We start from the raw sequence: 24,646 nt of genomic DNA, 5'->3' as shown, positions 1-24,646 counted from the left end.
CCTCTTTATGCAGCAACATGGGATCCTTTACCCACCCTGATGTGAAGAGCCGGTGGGCTTCTGTGCTTTTAAATGCTTTGAGAGACTGTCCAGAAAAGGGAGACGGGTTGTGTTTATGAGATAAATATATCAGGAGAAACACAAATTTGGTAGCTTTGCGCCAGTTTAAGTGGGACCAGGAGTTCAGGGGGGAAACCGTATAAGGATCGCAGCCTATTTTATCGACTTGGTCAAGGTAATTTTGGCCGTCTTTCACCTCTAGTTACGTTTATGCGGAGCAGCAAAACCAGAAATTCAGTCCCAAATATGGCGGCCACAACAGACAATCACATGACAGAAACCCTAGGATAGCACCAAACACAGTCATAGAACCTTGTTAATACTATATAGAACCTGTATCATGGTTGCTTTTTGTGAAGTCCAGTTTTGGCTTTAGATGACCTTGCTCTGGAAGTGTCTTCAAAGCGAATGTCACTGAGGTGCAGTAATAAGTGTAATAGTTGTGTTTGTTGTCAGGTACCATCTTGTGGAGATATTTACTCAGGAACATTTCAGAGAAGCACTGTCTTGCGGTCATTTTAAGGGGCGCGGTTTTGCTGACCTGTCAATAACACTGCAGCACACTCTTCCTGCAGCAGGAGAAAACAGTTCAGAAAGTTGAGCACCATGTTCTTGTGGATAGAGGAAGGAAAGAACACTGCATCCCAGCTGGCTGCTTGTCATGTTAACTGATGTACTCGTGAGGTCTCCTTCTGTTGTCCTTCAGAAGAAGAGGTTGGTCTACTTCAGCTGGCTATGGAGGACAGTACTCCACAATAAAGGGCAGGCCAAGAGGGACTCGGGCTGGCTTTGGTCACTGAATCATCTTTAAGTGTTTGTGAGCCTGGGACGATGGAAAAGAGCCAGTGCCAGGAGGACCTGAGAGAGAACAGGGAGTTTTTCTTTCTCAAGAAGTGCCTCTTGTATGTGGGACGACATGGATGGAGGATGCTGACAAACTTACAGCCTGCTTGTTGGAAAAGAACCTTCTCTGAAAGAAATAGTTCACATGAGAATTTCAGTTTTGAGGGAATTTTAGTTATTATGTTAATTATGTTAATATCTTGTTTACAGGGCCTTTTTCTTAAAAACATGTTTTGGCCTGAAGCTTTTAAATATAGAGTTTCAGACACTACATAAACATTGTTAAAGTTTACTCCCCAGTCCACACTCTCAGAAATAAAGGTACTAAACTGTCCCTCTTGTCAGTGAGGTGGTACCGTCAAGGCTACATCTCAGTACCTTTAATCAGGGAACATAACTGTACCATAATCCATTGAAACGATATTTTCTAAGCTGTACTGACTCCACACACCCCGCCTCGTCTCCAGGCTTTTTACTTTATTGTTCTGTTTTAAAACATTAGATTATGAAAAGGTACAAATATGTACTTTTAACGTGGAAAGACTTACTTAAGATACATAATTGGACCTTAAACCACTGTTATACCTTTAAGGAAACATTTACATTGTTTGTACCTTGATTTAGGAAAAATGCACCTGCATAGAACCTTTATTTCTAACAGTGCATGCAGTCCATTTATGTAAATTAAGCTACAAACACAGCCTGTTTTGAATCTGTTGTTTTTGCAATGTCATGAAAAGTTACAATTTACATATAACCATCTATTCAGCCTGCAGCAGTTTAGCTCCGCCCACTCACGCTGAAGTTATAAGGAGTGTTTCAGCCCGTGCTGATTTTTGAATGAGGAACAATACAGGGCAGCCAATTAGAACTGAGCTCATTTACATATTTCACTCTTAAAGGCACAGTAACATGGCCTGAGCCAACAGTATTTGACTGAAGTGCAGCAAGGCACCTAACCCTCAACTGCTCCCCGGGCGCTGCGGATAGGGCTGCCCACCTCTCCGGGCAAGTCTGCTCACTGCCCGTTAGTATGTGTGTGTTCATTAGTGTGTATGTGATGTTTCACTGCACGGATGGGTTAGAATGCGGAGGTGAAATTTCCCCATTGTGGGACTAATAAGGGTCACTTAACTAACTTAAAATGAGTTAAACCACACAAATGTTATGTGTAGACCTCAGAGGAAAAAATTTAAATTACAAGAAAAATATAGAATATGGGCACCTTGCATTTATCATTTACTTTTCTTTAAAGAAACGTCCATTGAAATATTCTTTTGCTAACCAAAAGTGATTCTTCTATGGCACCATTTCAGTTGTTGGCACCTGTTTTTAAGAGTCTGTGAGATTTTTTAGAAATCTGTTTGAAGTGGAGAGGGAAGGAGAGAAGGAGCTTTAGGCCAACAGCATTAGACGTTGCTGACCCCTGTGGATGGGCAGCATGGCACAGGGCCAGTTGTGGAGATTTGTTAGAGAGCCGGACTCTCCACTCAGAGAGACTCAGTGGGTGAGTGCTGAGGAGCAGGAGAGAGCCACTCTGAGACTGAAGTGTCCTCCACACTGCCTGTGTGCAAGACATGCCAGGATGCCAGACGCAGGTGCTTTTATAGAGACTATTCAGAATTTGATGGGTGATTTTTGGGTTTGCTGGTTTGAATGTACAGCTTCTCCTGGGCTTCTAACAAACAGTCAGATCTTTATATAATTTAAAGAGCTTCAGGTTTCTTATTTAAATGAGATAAAAATAAAGTATTTTGTTATATGTATATATATATATATATATATACATTTTTTTTTGGACAAGCATTACTGTGTAAAGTGCTGTAAAGTCTGACAAACAACTAATGGGGAATTCCTCCAATTTTTAAAAAGGCTCTAAATAATTCTGTGGTTGAGTTGTAAACAACGGCATTCGGAGTGGTTTGATGTGAAACGGTTCATTGTAGAACAACCTCTCGGATTTTCTTCACAGTGGTGCCAATAGGAACCAGAGGTCGCAATGTTTACAACACAGATATAGCAATTTTATCACCATCTAAAGCCATCAGTGAACCCACATGTGTCTTCTCATAAGAGACTGAGTTTTTATATGTGATGTTAATAACAGTGAAATAGTGATAAATCTGAAAAAACATTCTTTGTGTACAAGTTTGCCTTTCAATAGCCTGCATGTATCTCTTTACCATTAATGGCTTTATCCCAGGCAGCTTATTCAAAACCACTTCATGTAATAACTTTCTCTGAGGGAGCCTTTAGAGGCATTAAACTCTTCAGATGTCTGGTTCCTATCACCACCACTGTGAACAATTCTGACTCTGTAAGTTTCTCTAGAATGAAGTGTTTCACACCAAACCACTCTGAATGACTTTCTTTACATCTTAACCATGTGATTTTACAGAATCTTTGCAAAAAATAGGTGGAATTCCCCTTCAAGACGGGGAGGATAACAACAACAACAAAAAAAATAGTGCTGTACCAAATGAGAACAGTTGAGTGTTGCTTTCAGAACAAAATCTGGCATCTTCAAAATGGGAACTTTACACAAGGAGGAAAAAACATTCTTAACTTTGAATGGAAGTTAAGGTAACAAGATTTGATTGCAGGTGATCTTAGAACGATTCTGTTGGTCCGTTCGTCATGAACGTAAGACGAATACGAATGAAAAAGGGCCATCTATATTAAAAAATAAATAAAAAATAAAGATAGAAGAACTAATGTAAAACTTTTAAATCAGTAAAAATGATTAATTAAAAGCGAAGTACTAATAAAAAGCTAAATGAACATCTTCACCTCTTTAACCCCTTAAACCTCGTAAGCACATACAAGTGTATGCATGTTTAATAGTTTAAACACCTCTGGTCACATTACATGTTTTGTTGAAGTGAAAATAGGTTAACTTCCTCTATTTACATCCTCAATTTGCTGAAATATGCAAACGTTATGGCACATTTTATATTTTATGTTGTATTTTTTTCCAATATGTTCAGCTCATTCAACTCATTGTGCGCTGAAAGTATCAGGGAAAATGTCATAAAAACACATCCTGAGGAGAATTTTCACTTAAGATAGCACAAGTTTGAAGTAGATAAGCAGATGAGTTTTAAGAATGCTAAATAAGTGTGGATTAGCATGTTCTTGAAACATACAGAGCCATAATATGCAACCATAATATAAAATATTATTAAAAATTAACAAAATTATTTCCAAAAATTAGTAAGTTGTAAGAAAAAAATGTGTTGATGTAACATTTTATTCATGTAGAACCCAGGGGCACATCTGAGTTAAGACCTTTTTTTCTCTGCATGTTTTCTTAAAGGGGAATATGATGGTATAGACGAAGCTTCGCTCTCCAGTGTTTTCTGCTTAATTGTACCTTTTGCCTGGTGTTGCTGTAAGAGCACCATGTGGGGTTCCTATTAGCTCGAGTCTTCCTGCTGTCTGCCTTTCAGAATGATCTGCATGGCATTCTGTTTGGATTTCTGACTGCATAGATTGGAATGAAGAACATCTTAGCACACTGCGGAGGGAAACAGTCCAGCTGTCTAAATAGCCCTGGGCTCGTCCACTCCCACATGGGTGATCTTCAGACTTGAATTAGCTTTAATTAGAGTTGCCATTGTATTATTTGCTTGGCACAAGAATAAAGTGAGTCACTTGCTCTGATTCTGCTTGGTCCCATGAGCAGTTTGCTGATGAAGCACAGAGGGCTGTCCCTGACTGAGGGTTTCTGCTTAGATCAAACAAGGTCTGATGATAAAGACAGCTAATAAATAACATAGTATAAGAAGCTACTGGACTCTAGAACATAAAATTAGCCTGCACCTTAAACAGAAGCTTTGGTTCTACTATAGAGTCACATGCAAAATGTGGTTACCCTTGATCAAAGTACGTTTTGTTGATTTTCTAAGTGTAGTACACAGAATAAATATGAAAGTTTTTTGCTAATTTTGGTGCACAATTTCTATTTATCAGCTGAGTTTGACATATAGAGAAAAATAACATAAAACATATGATGTGCTATAACTTTTGCACAGACCACATTTCATTTATGTAATTATTTAATTGCTTATTTTCCCCCAAAAACATCAGCAAACAAGCAGTAAGTGTGCAAAAAAGTGCAGATGTGTGTTCTCTGTGGAGGTTGTGTTAACATATTCTCACTTAGAAAATCAATAAAATGTAATTTTATATGCTCTTAGTAATAATTGTGCCAAAAAGGGTTCTTTGTTGTCATAGAAGAACCACTTTTGTTTACCTAAAGAGCCTTCAGTAGATGGTTTCTTTGGAGAACCACCTTTGCAAATGAGATGTGTGAGTTTGAAGAACCTTTTTTAAAGTTTAAAGAACCTCCAAACAGAAGATTCCTTAAATTGGCATAGAAACTTTTACATTATGTGAAGGTAGTTTAAACGTTTCTCATCCTCACAGATCTCGTTTCCAAAGCAAAGTTCTCAGCATTGGACAGATGTTTAGATTTCACCAACATTTCTAACTGATATGTGATAATGTATTTATTACCGAGGCAGAATGCTGTGATCATGCTGGGCTACTTTGCTAAGATGTCTGCATTGTATTCATTTTACGACATTTGTAACCCTTTAGACATAAATGTGTTATAAATGTGTTGACATATTTCTCTGTAATCTTAATCATGGTAGATGTAGTACATGAAAAAATATTATCTATCACCATCAGTCCAGTGTTAGCATATCTGTGCATCCCTAGTTACTTATTTAAAGCAGCACTTTGTATAATTTCTGTTAAAATACTTAAAAGTATTACTTAGGAGAGAAAAAAACGACTAAAATATGGCGTGAGTCGCTCTGTAGAGCCTGAAATAATGATTTATAAGTCAGAGGTGCCAGTCTGATTTCACTGGGTTTTTTTGGACAACGTTATAAGCCTTTACATACTAACGTCACACACACAGACTCAGAAAGAAAGTCCAGCTTGATGTTTAGGCCTCAAACACAAAATCAACATTATATGGATGAAGATATGATGACAATAATAGATAAATAACTTACATCCAAGTACTTACAAGTTTTGACTGAGTTCTCTTTGAAAACCCTTTCAGCGCACACCCCCGCTAGGGTGAAGGGCCCGAAGCACAACTGACATCACACATTCTTCTGCACATTGCTTGCAGTTATGCATTTCCACCAGAGAGGTCTCCAAATCCCCACAACTTACATAGTGTAGCTTTAAGCTTGCATTCCGCCTTCAGAAGTAGATGTTACAAAATGCATCCACATGGAAGATTTCTCATGTTTTTGTCCCACGTTGCGCTCGTTTTGCTCTTTAGTACACAATGCATTGCACAACTAAGGCATGGAACAGTACGTTCAGTAAAACAGAACGATGCTTAAACTTGCATAGAGACTTAATAGCTGCATCAACCAAACCCCTATTTCTGGAAATATCTACAGTTTTAAGCACAGTTCACTTCCAAATGAATAAACAAACAAACAAATAAATAAATAAATAAATGCAGTTATTTGACTGACAACATCTTAGTTGTACAAGAACACGACTACTGATTAGCCAACTAGTTGAGTTAAAGCAGACAGAAGCACTTCCATCATTAAAAAGTCCCTCGCTTCAGTTCTTCACTCCCTTAACTTTACATACGTTTTTCATAGTAGTTACTGAACAACACATAATAATAATTAATTATATTACTAAAAATATGTAAGTCTGGTGTTTAACCTCTTAAAATTCCAGGCTTATTACATAATAAGGCTTATTATTCAGTATCTACAAGGGCTTCAATGCAAACTAGCTGAGCTATTCTTAGGTTACAGAAGTGCGTAATAAAACTTCGGGCCTGCTGGTGAGCCTTGGCCATTTAAGGTGTTAAAGGGGTTTAATGTCTCACTGTCTCACTATGAAGCAGAGTTCAGTTCTTAGCCTTGGCAGTTTGGGATTAGAAAATGAGTCCATTTGATTCCTGTGGAGCCGATTCAGTCCCTTCTACTGCCCCTAGCTTCGCCCGTCTCTGTTATTTGTTCAGTCTCCCACCAAGACTGCAGTGCTACATCCTCTTAAGTCAGAGCTATCGAATTAAAGCTCCAGACAAGGACAGAGCAGTGACAGCCTGGCCAGCTCAGCCTCCCCACAGTGGCCCTCTGTCCCCCCGCCCCTCAGCGGGAAGCATAACGGGCCGGCTGACTCAGCCAGACCCCTGGCCGGGTGGGACGTGCGCTGCAGCGGGTGAGGGGTGCAGGGCACTGAGCCCCTGGAGATCAGCACTAATGAGAGTGGACAGCACCAGCCCACTGTGTTTATTCATGACCTTCTACCTCTGTCGGCTGGAGTGAGAAATCCCCCTGCTGGTGAAGTGGCAGTATGCTGACTCTCATACTCTCACACACACGCGTACACGCACACACACACCGCCCTCGGGCAGCCCAGTCAGTTCTGACCGGCACATTTACCACCTCACCTGCTAATCTGAGCAGAACTGTAGATGCTAGTTGAAGAGATCATGTGCTGCAATACAATGTAGTATTATATTACAGAGTTTTGTATACAGCTGTGTATTACTTGTTGTCGGATGATATATTGTTTATACTGTATGCCGTGATATTCACACACCTCGATAGTGCGTTTCATTTTTAGCAATATAATTAATAGATAATGATCATTATCCATGATATAACAGCTGCAAAATAGTGGGCCTATTGCAAAGTAGGGTGATTTTAATTATTAGTTATATTTTTGTGCTCATCCAGAATTCAGTTACATGTGATGAATGTCATTTGTTTCTTTTCTGTCTGGTTAGCAATACTAAAATTTCTTTTGATGGTATTTTTTTAAGAGAAGAAAGCAGAATAAATAAACCATCCAAACAAAGTATATAATGTTTGTGAGACACCTCGATACAAAGTATATCAGGTTTAGTGCAGACTTTTAGCACAGAGTAGCAGCACTCAGGAGACATGAGTTCAGCTACTTTATTAAAGGGTCCATATTATGGAAAAACAAATTTTCCTCACTTCCTTTAAATAAAGAACTGTAATATAAAATATATATAAAGAAATGTAATATAAAAACACTGTCATAGTCTCATAATGTATAACTCACTTCCCAGTCAATATATGTAAACATTATTTACATATATCACAAAGAAAAGTTGGAAAATAATCATGTAAAATGAAGAAATGAATTCTGACTATTTTTGATCCAACAACATGAGATATTGGCCCTTTAGTGCAAACTTAAATATCATCATATAGGGCTGAACGATATATATCGCTGTTGTTGGAAGAAAACCTAAATCTCCAAAATGATAACTTTACAGAAGAAAAAGCCTACTTTTGTGAATATCATTAGAATATTGACCAACCATATATATATATATATATATATATATATATATATATACACACACACACACATATATATATATATGTATATATATGTATATATATATACATATATATATATATATATATATATATATATAATATATATATATATAGATGTTATCTGTTTCCATGATGCCAATGTAGATTTCACGTTTCCTCCTAGTCTCTTTTACATTAAGAAAGCCTGATAAACTAATTTATAATACTTTTTTACAATAATATTACTGTAAACACATTACTGTACTGCAGTGTTTTGTGTATGGTATTGTATTGTTATACTCATATCCATGCTGAGTATACTCACTTCAGGACGTTTAATGTTGTAGTGTCTATAACCTGCTCTGCCAAGTAGTACCCTACTGTATTACAGTGTTTTATATATTGCTGTTTTTATATCTAGTTGAGTTGACAGGCTGAGGAAGTCCACTTAGATGATGCTGAATGTATGAAGTGTCTGTATCCTGCTCTTCCTTACTGTATTACAGTAATTTGTGTATTGCTGTATTTACATCTAGTTCATATGACAGGCGGAGGATACAGATGATGTTGAATGCTGTCGGTGTCTGTATGCAGTCCGTGTGTTTGTGGGTGGCCAGCGTCTCAGCAATTGGACCGAAAAGCAGCTGAATGCACCGACTCCTCCCTGTCTAGACTGTTTGACCAGAGCGATGGCCCTCCATGCTCTCCCAGCATTCCTCATTAATTCACATCTGAGCGCGCTCCGAGCGCCTGTCGGTGGGGCTTTTGTGTGAAGCAAATCTCACTCCTCTCAAAATTACAGTGTAGCATTTCCCTCGCTTATTGAAATGCTTTTAGCTGTGCGCGTGTGCCTGCGCACGGCTCGTTGTGAGACGTTCCCCGATGCATTGCATCGCTCCTGAGTGACAGCTTTTCCTGACAGCGGTAAATGGGGGGCCATTGGTAACACACAGGGTGTCTGGTCCAAAAAATGACTGGCCCCCTAAAATACTGTGAGAAATGCGCGAGTTATTATATGGGGTTCCGGGTATTTCAAAGTAAGTGGCTATTATCACCTCAATATTTTTCTTATTATGACAATTACATGCTTCAGGAGCGAATTAAGTGATACAAGATGCCAACTGGGAGTAGTTGACAGCTATTTGGAGACTCAATGCACAGAGCAATTTGCAGCAGAGCGGCAAACAAATTGGATTTGGGCCACGTTGGAAAACGACCCAACTCGTTGAATATTTGGACTGGCTTGGTTCTTGCTTCTGCTAACACCTCTTTGTGTAATTGCCCGCTTTGACAAACATTACCTAACATGTTCTGCCACTAGCGAACAGCGCGGCTGTGCCGCACCCACACCCTTACAGAATTGAAAAAAAGGTGGATATCGATGCTGAGAAATACACCGAGACCCAGAGAAACGCCTGGAGAAATATACTCAGGGTGGTGAATAGAAACTCATTCTCACTCCACGTTTAGCTGTGATCTCAAAGTTTGCCTTAATGGCCTCTATAATTGTCATAATGTCTAATAGCTACACATGTCTCAAGTGTGTAAACAGTGATAATTGTTTGATGAAACTGTTGTTTTAGTGACATACAGTACTGTGCAGAAGTCAGAGAAAACCTGTAATTTTTTAAATTTTCACTCAGAATGGTCTTTAATTATGAGCTTTTTCAGTGTCAGGAAAAAAGCAGAAAACAAATATTTAACCGAAGCCTCAACAATTAAAAATAATATTTTTTCAGTATTTACTGTGTCCATAGTTTGCCCTTACTGCAGCTTCTGTTTTTTCCAAGAGTCCAAAAAAATTGCAGGGATATTTTTCCACACCTCCAAAGTTCAGTCTTAGAAGTTGGTTGCATGAGTCGTCTTCTCACAGTGGAAGGATGGACAGAAACTCCTGTGGATGTTTTCAGATCTTAAGCAGCTTGATTTTCTCCTCTCTCTCAGAGATGAAAGCTTTAAGTGCTGTTTATCTGATGGGGTCAGTTTTGGTGGTCTACTGGGTCTCGCACGGATGTAATTTTTTGAACTCCATTTTTGGAAACTTCTGTTTTTTTTCACTAATTTTTCTTTTGACTTTCCCTTTTTTTCTGCAGGTGGATTATCTTACATCTAATCTCATCAGAAATATCTCTTGAAAAAATTAATAGCCTGTACTCAACGGCTATTTTGACTGAAAATTAATTAAATATGGGGTGGTCTCTGATTTTGCGCATACTGTACTGGTGATTGGGTAAAATCCTGTTTTTCACGGTGTGATGTGAAGCGTCATTCCTACTGATCTTTACATGTATTTATTTCATTTTTATCTCAGGACCTGTCCGGCTCCATCGATGACCTGCCTACAGGAACGGAGGCTGCCCTCAGCTCAGCGGTCAGCGCCTCTGGCTCCAGCAGCAGTCAGGGAGAGCAGAGTAACCAGGCTCAGTCTCCGTTTTCCCCCCATACCTCGCCCCGCCTCTCCAGCATGCGCAGCGGACCCTCGCCTTCGCCTGCCGCCTCGCCCGCAGGGTCTGGCCAGTCCCGCTCCGGACCAATATCCCCTGCCAGCGGCCCAGGTACAGCACCTCCACCTCCTGGATTGAATCAGATTTTTTATGTTTTTATGTTTGCTGACTTTATTGTTGGATGCATTGGCGTGGCAGCACTATACTTGAAGTCTACATAACACATTCATAACATCTTACATAAACACTTCACAACATGTTTATGAATGTTTAAATCAACATTTATTTATTTATCAAGTATTCGTGTTTTACATGATATTACCATGGACTACTATTCCATTTTACAAAATAAAAGTCCTCAACGTTTTCCTCAACAATGTGCACAATAAAATTTTGAAGATTTTTTTGCTTACTTTTTAAGATTTAAAAGGATAAAAAAAAACAACATGCAAAATACAAATGCTTAAGAAGAAACAAATAATTAAAAAGACATTCAAAGTGTCCAAAGGGGTAAACTGAGGACATTTTCATTTTGGCTCTCTGGAAATGAGGCATTTCACTGAAAATAGGGTTGAACTTTTATTTTGAAAAAATGTCTCTCAGTAAAATGACATAATAGTCCATGTTAATATCATGAAGATGTTATGAATGTGTCACGTAGAGACCCTTCAAGTTAAGTGTTAACTTTTTTTAATCCTCCGAGGTGCCCAGTGCACAGTATACTTGTCCAGTACAACCTAAAAAATGACTTAATTTGGTAACAAGTAGCTGAACTGGTTGCATTCAGGTCAAATAAATACATTACTTGAAACAAAGAAAGGTAATACTTTATATCTATGGGTCTTGAACTGGTCCTCATGGGCCCCCAAGAGGATCCACATTTTTGCTCCAACCCAACTCGCAATACATACGGATACAGCAAAAATGTGGACTGATTGACGGTCCCTGTGAGCCGCTTTGTGAAACCCTGCTTTAGATGAACAAAAGCAATATTTATTCTTCAGTTCAAATCGCATAAACACTGTAAATCAACATCCGCACTGCTCCACGTTTTACAGTGTGGTATAGACGTCTTGAAATGTCTCATATTCTATTTTATTTAATCATTTCTCACACATATCCGACTGAAACAAGCAGACACATTCTGTCAAACATGCAGATTCTCAGCTTTCAAGTTTACCCCATTTGTTTATATAAGAGGAGATATTTTATTATGATTTGAATTTGATGAAAATCAGAGTTGTGCATACAGCCTTGCGCACACATCCTTTACATTCTTGTCATTTCTTGACATCAAAACAAATGAAAAAGGGCCAACGTGCACGCTTGAACATTATAAATAATTATGTAGTGTGAATCGAATGCATATTAAAAATGACGCTAATAACTCTAGCCTGGTAAAGGTTAAGGAGCTAAGTATAAATGAGATAAATGAGAAGATAAATGCACAATCAAGCTCCATATGCTTAGTTCAATTACCACTGAGAGGGTTTGTTTAAACAAGTAATCAGCCTTTTGATTCCATTATTTTCATCTGACATTGTTGTTGATTGTGAGCAAATGCTTGAGCCTGCATCATCAGTCCTTTCCGATTCTGGTTTTTTAGTGTTTATTACAGCATTCGCTGTTTATTACCACCTTCGCATTTTGAGGAGTTTCACATTCGATCTGGTCCGGCAGTTTCGGGCAGATTTGGCTGATCTACAGTGGTTTATGACAGAAGTTCTGGAATCAGTAAAGAACTGATCCTTACATGAAGTTTAACCCTGTAATCTGTAGGCTTATAGCTCTATTATTAAGACTTATTATTCAGTAACTAGTCTACATTATTGAATAACTATGAAACTAATAAGTTATTGATGTACAGTAGTGCTTGAAAGTTTGTGAACCCTTTAGGATTTACGCGTAAATTTCATCTAAAACTCATTAAATAAATGACCAAGTCTAATATTTTTGTCTCATTTGTTTAATTTGGTTCTTTTTATTTACTTTTCGGACTTGTGTGAAAATCTGATGAGGTTTTAGGACAAATTTATGCAGAAATATAGCATAAAAATTCTAAAGGGTTCACACACTTTCAAGCACCACTGTAGTTATGACAGATTTTGGAATTGGAGTGGAGACCCACGTACATTTATTACTGTGCAAAAGTCAGAGACTGACCTTCTATTTATTTAATTTCTACTCAAGTGCTGTAAGTTATTCAAAAAAACCCAACAACAACATATATTTAACAAAATATGACACAAAAGCCTCAACAAGTAAATATAATATCTGTTTTTTCAGTATTAAGTGTTTCCATATTTTACCTTTATTACAGCTTCCATTGTTTCCAGTAGACTTGCTTTCAGGTTCGCAAAGTCTGCAGGGATGTTTTTCCACACCTCCAAAGTTCAGTCTTAGGCCTTGTTCACACACTGCTTCTGTGTGGCATGAGTGACACGGCAGCTGAGCGCTACAGCTCGAACGTGCTGGCCTTTCATACATACAGCATTTGTGCTGTGAAGCAGAGCAGCGAGAAATTTATACAGACATTCCTCTTTCCAGATGGATAAAAAGTCACATCAGTCCCTCTTCTCAGTAACAATATAATTTATAAATGTACACGGTATATTTGTTTATCCTCAGCAGCATTCTGACTTGTGATTAGGCAAAGGTTTCAAGCCTGGTAGTCCAGCTGGTAAAATCTGTCTGCAGCACGGAATGTTTAACTAGTATCTCGTCATAAATTAAATAAAATTTTAAAAATAGTGTTTTAAAGTTTGTGTACGGTTTTCTGTTTAATTTTCACAGACTTTCCCCACAGATTTTGCTTATTTTAGTGTATTTTGTAGTGTAATGCATGGATTTTCTAAATACCACGCTGCTTCAATGCAGCGCCTGGGACGCTCTGCCGCTTCGCACGCGCAGACTGTATGAAAGCGCTGACCAGGGATGAAAACCTCACGCAATGCAGACACGGTATGTGTGAATCCGGCCTTAGAAGTTGGTTGCATGAGTCGTCTTCTCACAGTGGAAGGATGGACAGAAATGCCTCTGGATTTTTTCAGATCTGAAGCAGTTTGATTTTCTCCTCTCTCTCAGAGATGAAAGCTTTAAGTGCTGTTTATCTGATGGGGTCAGTTTTGGTGGTCTACCAGGTCTTAATCACTTTTTGAATCCCAGTTCAAAAAGTGGAAACTCCTGGTTTTTCATGTAATTTTACATTACTTATGCAAGTGGATTGTCTAACATCTAATCTCCTCAGAAATATCTCCTGAAAATGAAAACTCACTTACTCAGTGGCTGTTTTGACTGGGAATTAAATAAATGTAGGGTGGTCTGAGACAATATGACACTGAGAATTTGAAATGGGGGCCCACATACCTCATAATTTAGAGTTTAAAGGGTTAATCTTACAGCCCTATTTAGATTGAGTTTTTTTATTTGTGGCTTCAATTAAATCTGCTGCATCTATCAGAAAGGCATGTCAGCCCTCGTCTCAGCTTCTGAACCCGGAACAGTGCAGGAACACTGCATACAGGTTGAGAGCGACTGTGCGATTGCGCTGCTGGTGCCATTTGTGTTTTTCAAGGTTTGTTCATTCACGTGTTCTTAAGGGGAATCCTGGAGGAATTGTCGCTGGCTGCTGATGATGGCCATATGCTGCTCTTCAGTTAAAACAGATACGTGATTATTTAAAAACAGCAGATTTGTGGAAAACTTGTCTGCATCTTCGGCCTCAGAGGAATAACCGAGCGAGTCTTGAAATTGCAAACTTAATGAATTTCCGTCAAGCGTCGGACGTGAGAGGATGACACTTAAATATGAGATGCAGATGTGGATCGTCTGGCCCCGGCGTCTGCTCCCGCAGCCTCCCTGATGGAGGCTTGACCAGTGCTGAGCTGTCAATCACGCTGACGAGGCGGGACCAATGCATGAGTGAGCTCCTGAAGGCTGCGTGTGAATGGCAGACGCGGCGTGCACGGCGTGTGATTGACGCTAATGAAAAGCAGGCAGCGGCTTCTGACGTGAGCGGCAGCCGTCGCGCCGCACTCAAACCCCTCAGTGCAGTACAGATGCAGCATGGCAAGAGAAAATATAGAGCAGTCAGGATTAATCACGTTGCGGGAAATATATTTTCAGCCAAAATATGTCTTTACATGGACCTGAGAGGAACATATGGCACATGTTGTTGTGAGGGATGCAGTTATGATTGATGAGCCATAAAAATGTATTAGATTATCATATATTCAGTATGGTAAACAGTTCATAATTACATGTACTGTCGTATTTATAGACATGAGATTTTGCCGTTAGGTGTCGTGTGGACGTCTGGCAGTCTAAAATGCAAAGCTGTGACTTGAGTAGTGCACCAACACTGTATCCTCATAGTTACAGTGCTGTGCAGAAGCCTTAGTCCAGCCAAGAAAATGTTTGAACTGTTTATCTGCATAGTAAGAGTCTTTTTGCTTGTTATATATAGAATGTAATATAAGGCTATATAAGGCCACCACCAGCGCACAACTCTTTTACACAGTGAACTTAATAACATGTTAATTAGCTTAACCGGGGATTGTCATTGTATGCAGCTATTAAATCAGGGGCCTAAATTGGCCAGGTTGGCTGATTAGCTATTAGTTAGAAGGTCCCAACTCCTGACAGCTCAAGCTCAAATAAACAAACACTACTCACTGCTGCCCTCTAAGGGTGTTATAACACCAAGTCAGATGTTTTGTTATTTTTTGAAGACTTGTGTCTCGATAAATGTGAATTGTCCAGTTCAGTGATGGGGGGGGGCAGTTATGTCCTGTGCAAGTGTCCTGAAATCAGTCAAAGTGGTGGGTCAAATGCCCACTCGCACTGTGCTCAAACCAAAGAATCTCATTTCAAAGCTTAACTTTTTAATTTAATTCATTTTCTTCATTAAAGCTTAGTTTTAAAGAAGGAAAATGGAGCAGTTAAGGTTTTAGTATCTGTTTCGATATCAGAATGGGAAAATTGTGGTATCGTATAATTCCATGTAAAGATTCAAGCAGTGAAACTCTTACTGACCAGATAAATGGTTTTAAATATAACTCTGGTCAGCCGAATATTGCAGAACTTTGTCATATAAATGGTGCTGCTAGAGCTGTGTATTAGGGCAGAATACAGTAAAACTCTGAATAGAAGTGATCCAGGTGGAACTTCTCACTTCAGCCTCCAGCCTGGCCTGTATCTCAGCTCCAGGCGGCCGACTGTGACGACCGCCACACCTTACTGCCCTCGTACAGGACCTGTCAGCACCGCCAAGGCCTCTGGGGCCTCCACAGGGCAGCAGCAAGCGCTCAGGGATACCTGTCATTCCTTACTGTTCATAGCGAATCAGTATCACTACTTTCAAACTGCGCTAGCAGGTCCCCTCTGTTGACCTTTGCCCTTTCATTTCAGGCAGCTGCCAGACAAATGTCTGATTTTGGTCCGGAGTGACGCTGATATGAGACCCTCTAATTCTATTTTTGTTTCCAGGAGAGAAGCGGAGATATTAGGAGGCAAACCTAACTGCTCGTCCTCGTCCTCTATTGTGGGCCGCGGATATGAAGGGCTCGGCCATTTTTCAGTCTCAGTGAAGCAAATACAATATGCCGGAACATTATCCAGGCTTGCCTGGCATTCGGATTTTCCTCAAGCCGCGAAGCACTGGGCAAATTGATTTTTCCTGTCGTGCTAGATTTGTGACAGTCAGGCAGAAATCACATTGCTCAGCCCAAAATGTCTCTAAAGCAATTGAGAGGCCCTGTGCATTTTCTGGCTTTGGAGACGTGAGCTGTGTTAGCGGCGTGGTGATACAGGTGCAGTGCTGACAGGGGTGCATGCTAGCACAGGAATCCATCCGTCACCCTAAACCTGCTCAGCGCTCAGTGCGTGAGGGAAACGCCGCTGTGCCATTCACGAGCACCTCTCGGTCTGTACTATTAAGAAAGAGGCTTAATGGCTTCTTGTTGGTGGTTTTTGGTGTAAGTTAAGACTCTAGATGGAAGCATTGAAGCTTGACAAACCCTTTCCCTCCTAAATGGGATCCAGTAAAATTCAGAGTTCTATGCTTTCTACACGAAGGATTTGGGAGGTTTTCCATAATTGTACTCTATCGTTATATATTGTTGTTGTCATATCAAAACGTAACTCCAATTTGAAACCACCAACTGGTTCAGAATTACTCGGAATAAATTCTTGACATACAGGGGTGGGAAATTTTTTGGGTTTAAGTATCAATACACTGAGGCGCAGGTATTAGTGCTTTATTTAAGACTAATAGAATTCCAAGGTGCATTTCTCTCTTAATCCACAAGATGGTGTTTCCTTCTGGTGAGACCAGTGTTCCTGAGGGTATTGCTAGTTAAACAGTAGCAAACGCGGCTGCGAAAATAATCATTTAAATATCAGAAAGCGTTGAGTCAGATTAGGTGGGAGTTTTTCAGACCACGTCATACGTTGTTCACATATTAACGTCTCACACACACAGGCTCCAGCTCGATCTTTAGGCCTCAAATGCTAAATCAACATTATACTGATGAAGATATGATGACAATAGTAGATCATTCAATCACATCCTCACACGTCCTTCACTACGTTTTGGATGAATTCTCTTTGAATACTTTTACAGCACATTCAGGATCATCAGATTCATTTGCTTGATAAAGGATCCAAAGCACAACCAGTGTTACAAAACGTTCTTCCACAAATTGTGTGCAGTTATACATTTCCACCAGAGGGGTCTCCAAATCCCCAAAACGTACGTAGTGTGGCTCTAACATGTAAGAATAAAGCCTTGTTTTTTGTTCTCTTTTAAATCTATTGTTTTAATCGTGTTTTAATCATGTCTTAATTCCTATTCTTCTACATCTTTTTAAAGTTTAATTTGAGTTGTCTTTATAATCTCTCATTTGTAAAGTACTCTGAATGAATAGGTCCTATATAAATAAACTTGTCTTGCTCTGCCTAGAATCTTGTTCTGGCTCAAGTATTGAGGAAATGTTCTATCTTGAGGCCTGCAGTGATTCCCAACCCTATTAACATACATTTAAATTAAAAACCTTTTTTCCTCTTCTGCAAAGTTCCATTTCTGAGATTCAAGGTTTTGTTATATCAGTGACAACATGATGTGAATTTCGTCCTTATCATCATAACCTTCAAATAATTCTGAAATCAGTGTGGCCTTCGTAGGATTCAGGGTTATTTGTTTAGGTATCATACAGTCAAAGACTGAGGGTTTCTAACAAACTCTTACACCAAAAAAGGTTTTACTGTAAAGATTGTTGTTGGTTAATAATGTTTCTTAATTTAAATATATATAAAAAGAAACTAATTAAAGGGAAATTCTGCTGATTTTTCAAAACTCCCTCACAGAAGGTTATGTTATTGAACATCACATATAAAAACTCAGAAGACGCGTGTGGCTTCACTGGTTGTTTTGGATAGTAAATAAAATGTCTATATTTGTGTTGTAGACATGGTGACCTTTGGTTTCTATCACCACCATTGTGAAGAAATCTCAGTAAACTTCTCTACAATAAACCATTTCACATCAAACCACTCTGAAGGTCTTTGTTTACATTTTATGTCTGAATTATGAAAAAAAATAGGTGGAATTCCTCTTTAACTAGAAACATGATTAAAATCAAACAATTGGTAAAAAATCGAATTAGTACAGTGACATAATAAACTAACATCCAATCAGCTGCCTGTTACTGTGCAGTTTTAAATAGACCTCTCTTTTTATGAAGCACACAGTTGGCTGGTGTGCTAGAATCACTGATAACCCGTGGAATGCTCAAAAAAGCTTGTTGTGACTTAATTTCTCACCATGACGATGACATGTGGGCAATCATTCACTTATGAGACTTTCACACTGTTCATCCACAGAGAAGCTTCATTTTAGCTTCATTTACTAACTGTATCTACAGTGTACAGTAAGTGCTGATCACAAACAGAAGAACAGCTCTAATCCATTTCTTAAGTGACCCAAAGAGATTCCACTGCCTTGAGCTTAAGTGATGCTAAATAGGCTTTAGCATTGACCTTCTGTCTGATGCTCATTGACCTGTTCTCCATGCTGTCACTTTCTCTTAAAACTGACCACTAGTGAGTTGTATCCACTGATTCCTCTTGGCCAAAAAAAATGTTAAGTGCAGCTTTTATAACCACTGAGCTTTAGAGCACCACAGCAGAGAAAGTGTGAAGAAAGGAGGAAGAATTATGTAAAAGTAGAGCAGATTCAGGAAGAATGTTCAAATGTTCAAATCCTTGCCTTTTATTTATCTACAGCAGCCCTTTACATCGAGTGATGAATGGTCCAGTAGACCTGGTCCAGAAGTACTTTGAATAAGTTCTTGTTACATTAAAGTGTTGAAGACTTTGTGTCCTTCTCCTAAGTTACTCTTTCTGAGATACAATGTTTTGTTATACCAGCAAGGACTTATTGAAGGCCCCACCATATTCAGGATAGTACAAGGAACATTGTCATCGGTAATAGACATCTTGGCATGTACTTTGTGACAGTGGCACTGCAACAACGGTTGGGTTTCTTTTGCTAGTCTTGTCATAACTGGGTAGATTTGGGTGATAAAGTCAGGTTTCATATAGGCCTATGTTTATAGGGTGATGTAATCGGATATCATTGATGCTTCAGAGATGATCACTCTGTTGAGAAAGTAACTGAGATAGAGAAACTGGAGAGCATTGATTTTATTTTAAATAGCTTGATAAATTATAATAAATAATATTTACAAGTAATATTCTATTCCCCTTTACTGTGAAAACAGTGGGTTAATATGAAGGTTTCCTAGAGTGTGAAACACCGTCTGATGAAAGTTCGAAACATTTTCCGTACTGTGTCCTGATATTTTGGATAAGTTGTAAAATTACGAAAATATAATTCTTAATGATTTCCTATAGGCATCAATAACCAAACTCCCAAGCACCTCCGCTGTAAGAAACGGAACACCATGAAAACCATGTGTCTCCATTTTTGTGGATTTTAATTTTTCTACATCGTTTCAACACACCAGTTGTCCTTTACATTGTATAATTTAATGATGAATGGACCAACAGAAATGCTCTAAAATCGCCTGGAATAAAATATCTTTTCATTGACTTACATTGAAAGGTTAGAGCGTTTTCGCTCTCTCCTGTAAAGTTACTATTTTTGAGGTACTTGTTTTTCTTAGGACAGCGACGATATGTAAAGCAAGTGGGCGTAGCTTTGGAACTCATTTGCTTATGTATGGCAGTCTGGAGTTTCTCCACAAGAGGGCACTATTAGCATGCTAGTTGCCAGCAGGAGCTTCTGAATGCTAATGTTTGCAGTTACAACTTTCAAAAAAAAGTGAAATAATAAAAAAAATGTGTCTCAATCGTAGTATTTATTATATTTGTTTCATTAACTTCCTTCTACAGAATATAATATTTTCCGCCATAACTGTTTGCTTGCACACAGTTGGCTCACTGTATGTGAAATGCTATGTTGAGCTGTTAGTGAGCAATGAGGGGTAAAAGCAGGGGAGCAAAAATTTTCATTAGATCAGTTAATGTCTTAAAGGCATAAAGGTTAAAGATAATTCTTTATAATTACAATTTTAACAAGAAAATGTTGCACTAATCAACTTTCAATATCACGTAGTCCTGATTTCAAGTAGATGTTACATCAGTAGCTGCATTAGCTGTGCCTGTGTTTAGCTTCTCAGCCTTAGTCTGACTATTTTGCCTTCTGGTTTAGACGAAAGGAGAACCAAACCCGAACCCTAACCATCGTTTTTTTTGTATTTCTGTACCTGCGTTCATTCTTGATTTTGAATTTAGAATGGTGTGAGGTTGATACGCTTGTGTCTATAGCAGCATGTCCATTGTGGTTGAAGTGGAAGCACTCACTTTAGAACAGCCTCTAATTGACACAGACTGCAGCACAGCCCCTAATGACATCCGTGCACTTGAGCTGCCATTGAAAACCAGAAACGCCTGTCTCTCTCCATTTTTATTACTCCTCTCCAAGGTCCATCGAGGTCCATTTAACGTGACTGTGGCCCACCAACCACCCCTCACACTCTCCCCTCCCTCTGTCTGTCTGTCCATCTTCCTTATTTTTCTTTAAAGATGTGATTTGGGCATACTTATGAGGGCTGCTTTCAGAGTAAGCTGTTTATCTGCTCTTGCTTGAAGTGCTTCCAGGGCTTTGGAGCGCAGAAAGGTCAGCGTGTGAGGGAGCGGGGCGAGCAAGTGCGGCAGCAAGCCCAGTGGGTCTGCGAGTGTTTTTACCTCCGTCAGACTGCTGGCCCTTGGCACAGAGCGGGCAGGTTGGGTTAGTGTTGTTATCAGCTGGATTTAGCGAGCGGAGGGTATTATGGTAATATGAGCTGAAGCTGGCACAGCTCAGTGAGTGGGCTCAGAATGAGAAGTGTTTGCTGAGGCCATGGAGGAGCACTGGGGCCTCTTTGCTGGCCGCATCGCTTCAATGTCCTGGAGAGATGTTCACATTTAGATATGTGAACCCCCAACACCCATCCGAAGCATGCAGTCAGGGTCTGACAAAGAGATTTTGCCTAAACAGATACAGATAAAAAATAAATAAATAAATAAAAACCTAACACGGAGGCTATTGCTGTTTTCGGACAGAAGGCAATTACTGTCCGCTCTGTATTTGTGTGTGCATTTGGTTTTGTACATTTTCAATGAAAAACCAGAGTATAAACAGAATTAACTTATAACGTCAGGAACAACGCAGAGCTCAATATGCATTTTATAACATTTTTTACCCCTAACCTAACATTTACGGTATTTAGTTTTAGGACTTGGCTTCAATAAGTTTTATTATATATTATATAACCATTACTATATAATATTGTTACATATAGATACTTATATATACAAATATTTACACACACAGACAAAAACTGCTTGTCCTCCTTACTCAATTAACACTGTTCCTCCCCATTATCAGTTGGTAGTTTTCTTCATTCTTCTTTTGATGTTATCATTTAAACCAAGTGATGCTTAACTTTTCACAAACTTGTCCACTACAGAGGAGATTATTAGATTAATCATCCCTCAAAAGAGCTCAGCAATGCTGAGATCATCACATTGATTTATCAGTCTACTCAGGCTTTAGCACAGTTCAGTAACAGCTCAGATTAGGCATAATGTCACATTTTTAGTATGTAAAATGAAATTAGTATGATTGTAGAGCAGTTTTTTTCCCTTATTTTAAGGCTTGGCTCTAATAGTCATCACAGGTCACCACTTCATTTATATTATACATATAGAACTTTTTTTATTTACTCAAAAACGCTGTTCCATGTTTTCTTGTCACTAATGAAACACAGAGTTTTAGTCCGTAGGCGGGGCCTTATTTTAGCCACACCCCTGCATTTTAGAGCAGGAATTGAGACTGCATCCCTGTCCCTCACAGCCACATGGTGAGCAGTGTGTAACCTTAAGAATTGTCACTACTGAAACATATTTTCTGCAGTTAAGTGGCATTTTTGGCTTTTTAATGAAAAAATATCATGATTTTCTTTGTATGCAACTTGCATTCTTGAGTTCTGCCCAAAATTAGCTGAAATTGTCATTCCTGAAACAGTCACTACTGGAACATTTGGTAAAGTTTCAGTAGTGTGGTGATTTTTGGATGATTGAATAAACATCATTAAGGTATAGACTCACTCAAAGCAAAAGGACAGTAGTCTGAAGTCAAGGTCAGCTAAAACTCCGAAATGTGTTTTGAACTCTGACTTTGAACCAGTTCGGTGGAACGATCCATATATAGCACATAGAGGACTCACACATACCCTGCCACTGTACGGAAACAAACGTGTGGGTGTGTGTGTGATATAATGCCTCTGCAATCTTCATCCTTGAGCAGACAGTCCAGTAGACCCCCCACTGAGTCCGTGTTCACTCTTCGTTTTTCTGTCTTTCATGCTGTATAGCACCTCGCTCATTTCAGTCACTCTAAATGGGCAGCAGCATCATTTTGCCCCCGTTTCAGCCCGTAGTTCTTCTACACTGTATATTACACACAGCTGGCTTTCAGCTATTCAAAGCAGTAGCAATCACACCTGCCTGCATAGTCTCCAGTCCGAGCTGTATTTTTTTTTTCTTGAATGTAATGGTGCAGTATGCCCAGGCGGCGGTTCTTTTCCACAGTGATGTGCCTGGGCTATTTTCGCTTAAGCTGCACTTTCCACTTTACTTACCTTGGCCTTGTTTGGCTCACCAGTAATGAGGTCCAAGGGAGCACAGCTTGCTTGCCACTGTGCAGTTTTGCGTCCCCCGACAGGCCGAGTTAACTCGCATTAGCCCCAGGTTGGAAAATCATTTACTCCTGCTCATTGGGATCTGAGATGCCATTATTGCTACACTGTGTTTATAGGCTTCCCCAAGGATAAAGCAACATTTAGATTACCTGGCCTCATCGCGTGTGCAGGTTTGTGTGTGCGTTCGGTGCCGTGATGGATCTTGCCTCTGCATTTAAGCCGCAAGGCTGGAGGATTCTGCTGACCCAAGACTAACCACCGCTTTACTCTCCTCTCTGGACTAGCAGCTTAAGCCAAGGTTCTGGCCATCACTCAGACAGCTCCAGCCTCTGGAACATTCCTCCTCTCTTCCTCGCTCTCTTTCATCTTCATTTAAAGCCTCTTTATTGTCTATGGGTCCGAAATTGCAGCGCGTCTGGTTTGCATGCGCGTAGCGTTAAAATTGGGCGCCCCCAAACTAAAACAGAGGAAATATGGCCACGAGTAGTCTCGCATGTCTTTGAACTGCACCATGAATCTTACATTTGAACCTCTTAAAAACACTTCAAAGATGAAAAGCTTCGCTTCAAAGGCCTTGCATTGCCTCAACAATCCTTGCGGAAGAATATTTAAAATTATATTGGGTTTAAGCATGCGCATTATCTCCGAACCTGTGAACCCTGTTGCTTTCGACCCGTGTTTCTCCTACCATGGGAGCAGCTGAAATGACTGCACTTGCTTAAATGCCTATAAGTGGAAATTGTAATTATTTTGGGCCAGCACCACTTCAAAGGACTGTTTTCATGACCTGGATAAGTTAGCATTACTTAGCACTTAGTGGAGATTTACTCAGCCGAGGATTTTCTGAATTGTGAAAGTTCAGTTTCTTACCTGGCTTCTAATAAGCACACATGTGAGTAATTAGTCAGACTGTGAGAGGCATTCCGGCCTAAAACTGGTATTTGATAACTGTTAAATGATGTAGTTTTCTGTAATAAAGCTTGAAATATTTGTCCTGTTCAGACTTCATCTATCAAATATGTGTAGTTCTAGTATTAAACAGGAGAAGACTAACCTCTCACTATATCAGCTCAGCTCAGCATGATGGAAAGTTTATCTAGACTAAAAAACTGTTCAAAACTGTAAAAATGCTGTTTAAAAGCATTATTTGACGAATAAAATCATTTGACATTTTGAATCGTTTTTGTGTTTTTGTCCAGCTGTCGGATATCGCGATGACAATATGAGACGTGATACATTACTAATAAAATAATGTGTCTCTGGCTGGATATAGCGCAAGTGCAGACATTACTTTGGGATGTGTAAACAGAAATCTAACTAACCTCTCTTTAAACACAAAATACAGAATTACAAAAGCACCATTTACTCGCCTGCAAAGTAAAAACAAAGGCTAAAATACCAAATAAAAGCTTTAAAATAACACTGTTCATGCTTTTGGTTGAGTGTAGTTAGGAACCGTGTTCTTAGTTGGTCTGGGACTCTTATTTTGAAGGAATCTAGGGGCATAAGGTAACTAGCTTTGGTAGCCCAGCTGGCTAGCAGAAAAACAGTAGAGCCTGAGCTACCCTGTGTACTGTGTGTTTTCCCGTTTGTTGTATGCTGGTTTGAGTTGAATTTCCAATGCAGCTGTTATAGTTAGTTATATAGTTATAGGCTGATTATTTTAAGGTCTCCGACTGTGTTT

General features: G+C 39.3%; 1 protein-coding gene across 1 annotated transcript in view; it reads left to right on the top strand.

Annotated features, from left to right (window-relative positions):
- The window catches only part of LOC118823647 (AT-rich interactive domain-containing protein 1B-like), a 265,468-nt gene that overhangs the window by 179,228 nt on the left and 61,594 nt on the right, over positions 1–24,646 (top strand). Inside the window, exon 5 of the mRNA XM_036593372.1 lies at positions 10,564–10,807. Within this exon, the coding sequence (XP_036449265.1) occupies positions 10,564–10,807 (244 nt within the window). The remainder of the gene's footprint in view (positions 1–10,563; positions 10,808–24,646) is intronic.

Source organism: Colossoma macropomum, unplaced genomic scaffold, assembly GCF_904425465.1.
Source record: "Colossoma macropomum unplaced genomic scaffold, Colossoma_macropomum, whole genome shotgun sequence".
In the NCBI taxonomy this organism is placed as follows: Eukaryota; Metazoa; Chordata; class Actinopteri; order Characiformes; family Serrasalmidae; genus Colossoma; species Colossoma macropomum.
The sequence above is the reverse complement of the archived record's forward strand: the minus strand, read 5'-3'. Positions and strand labels throughout refer to the sequence as shown.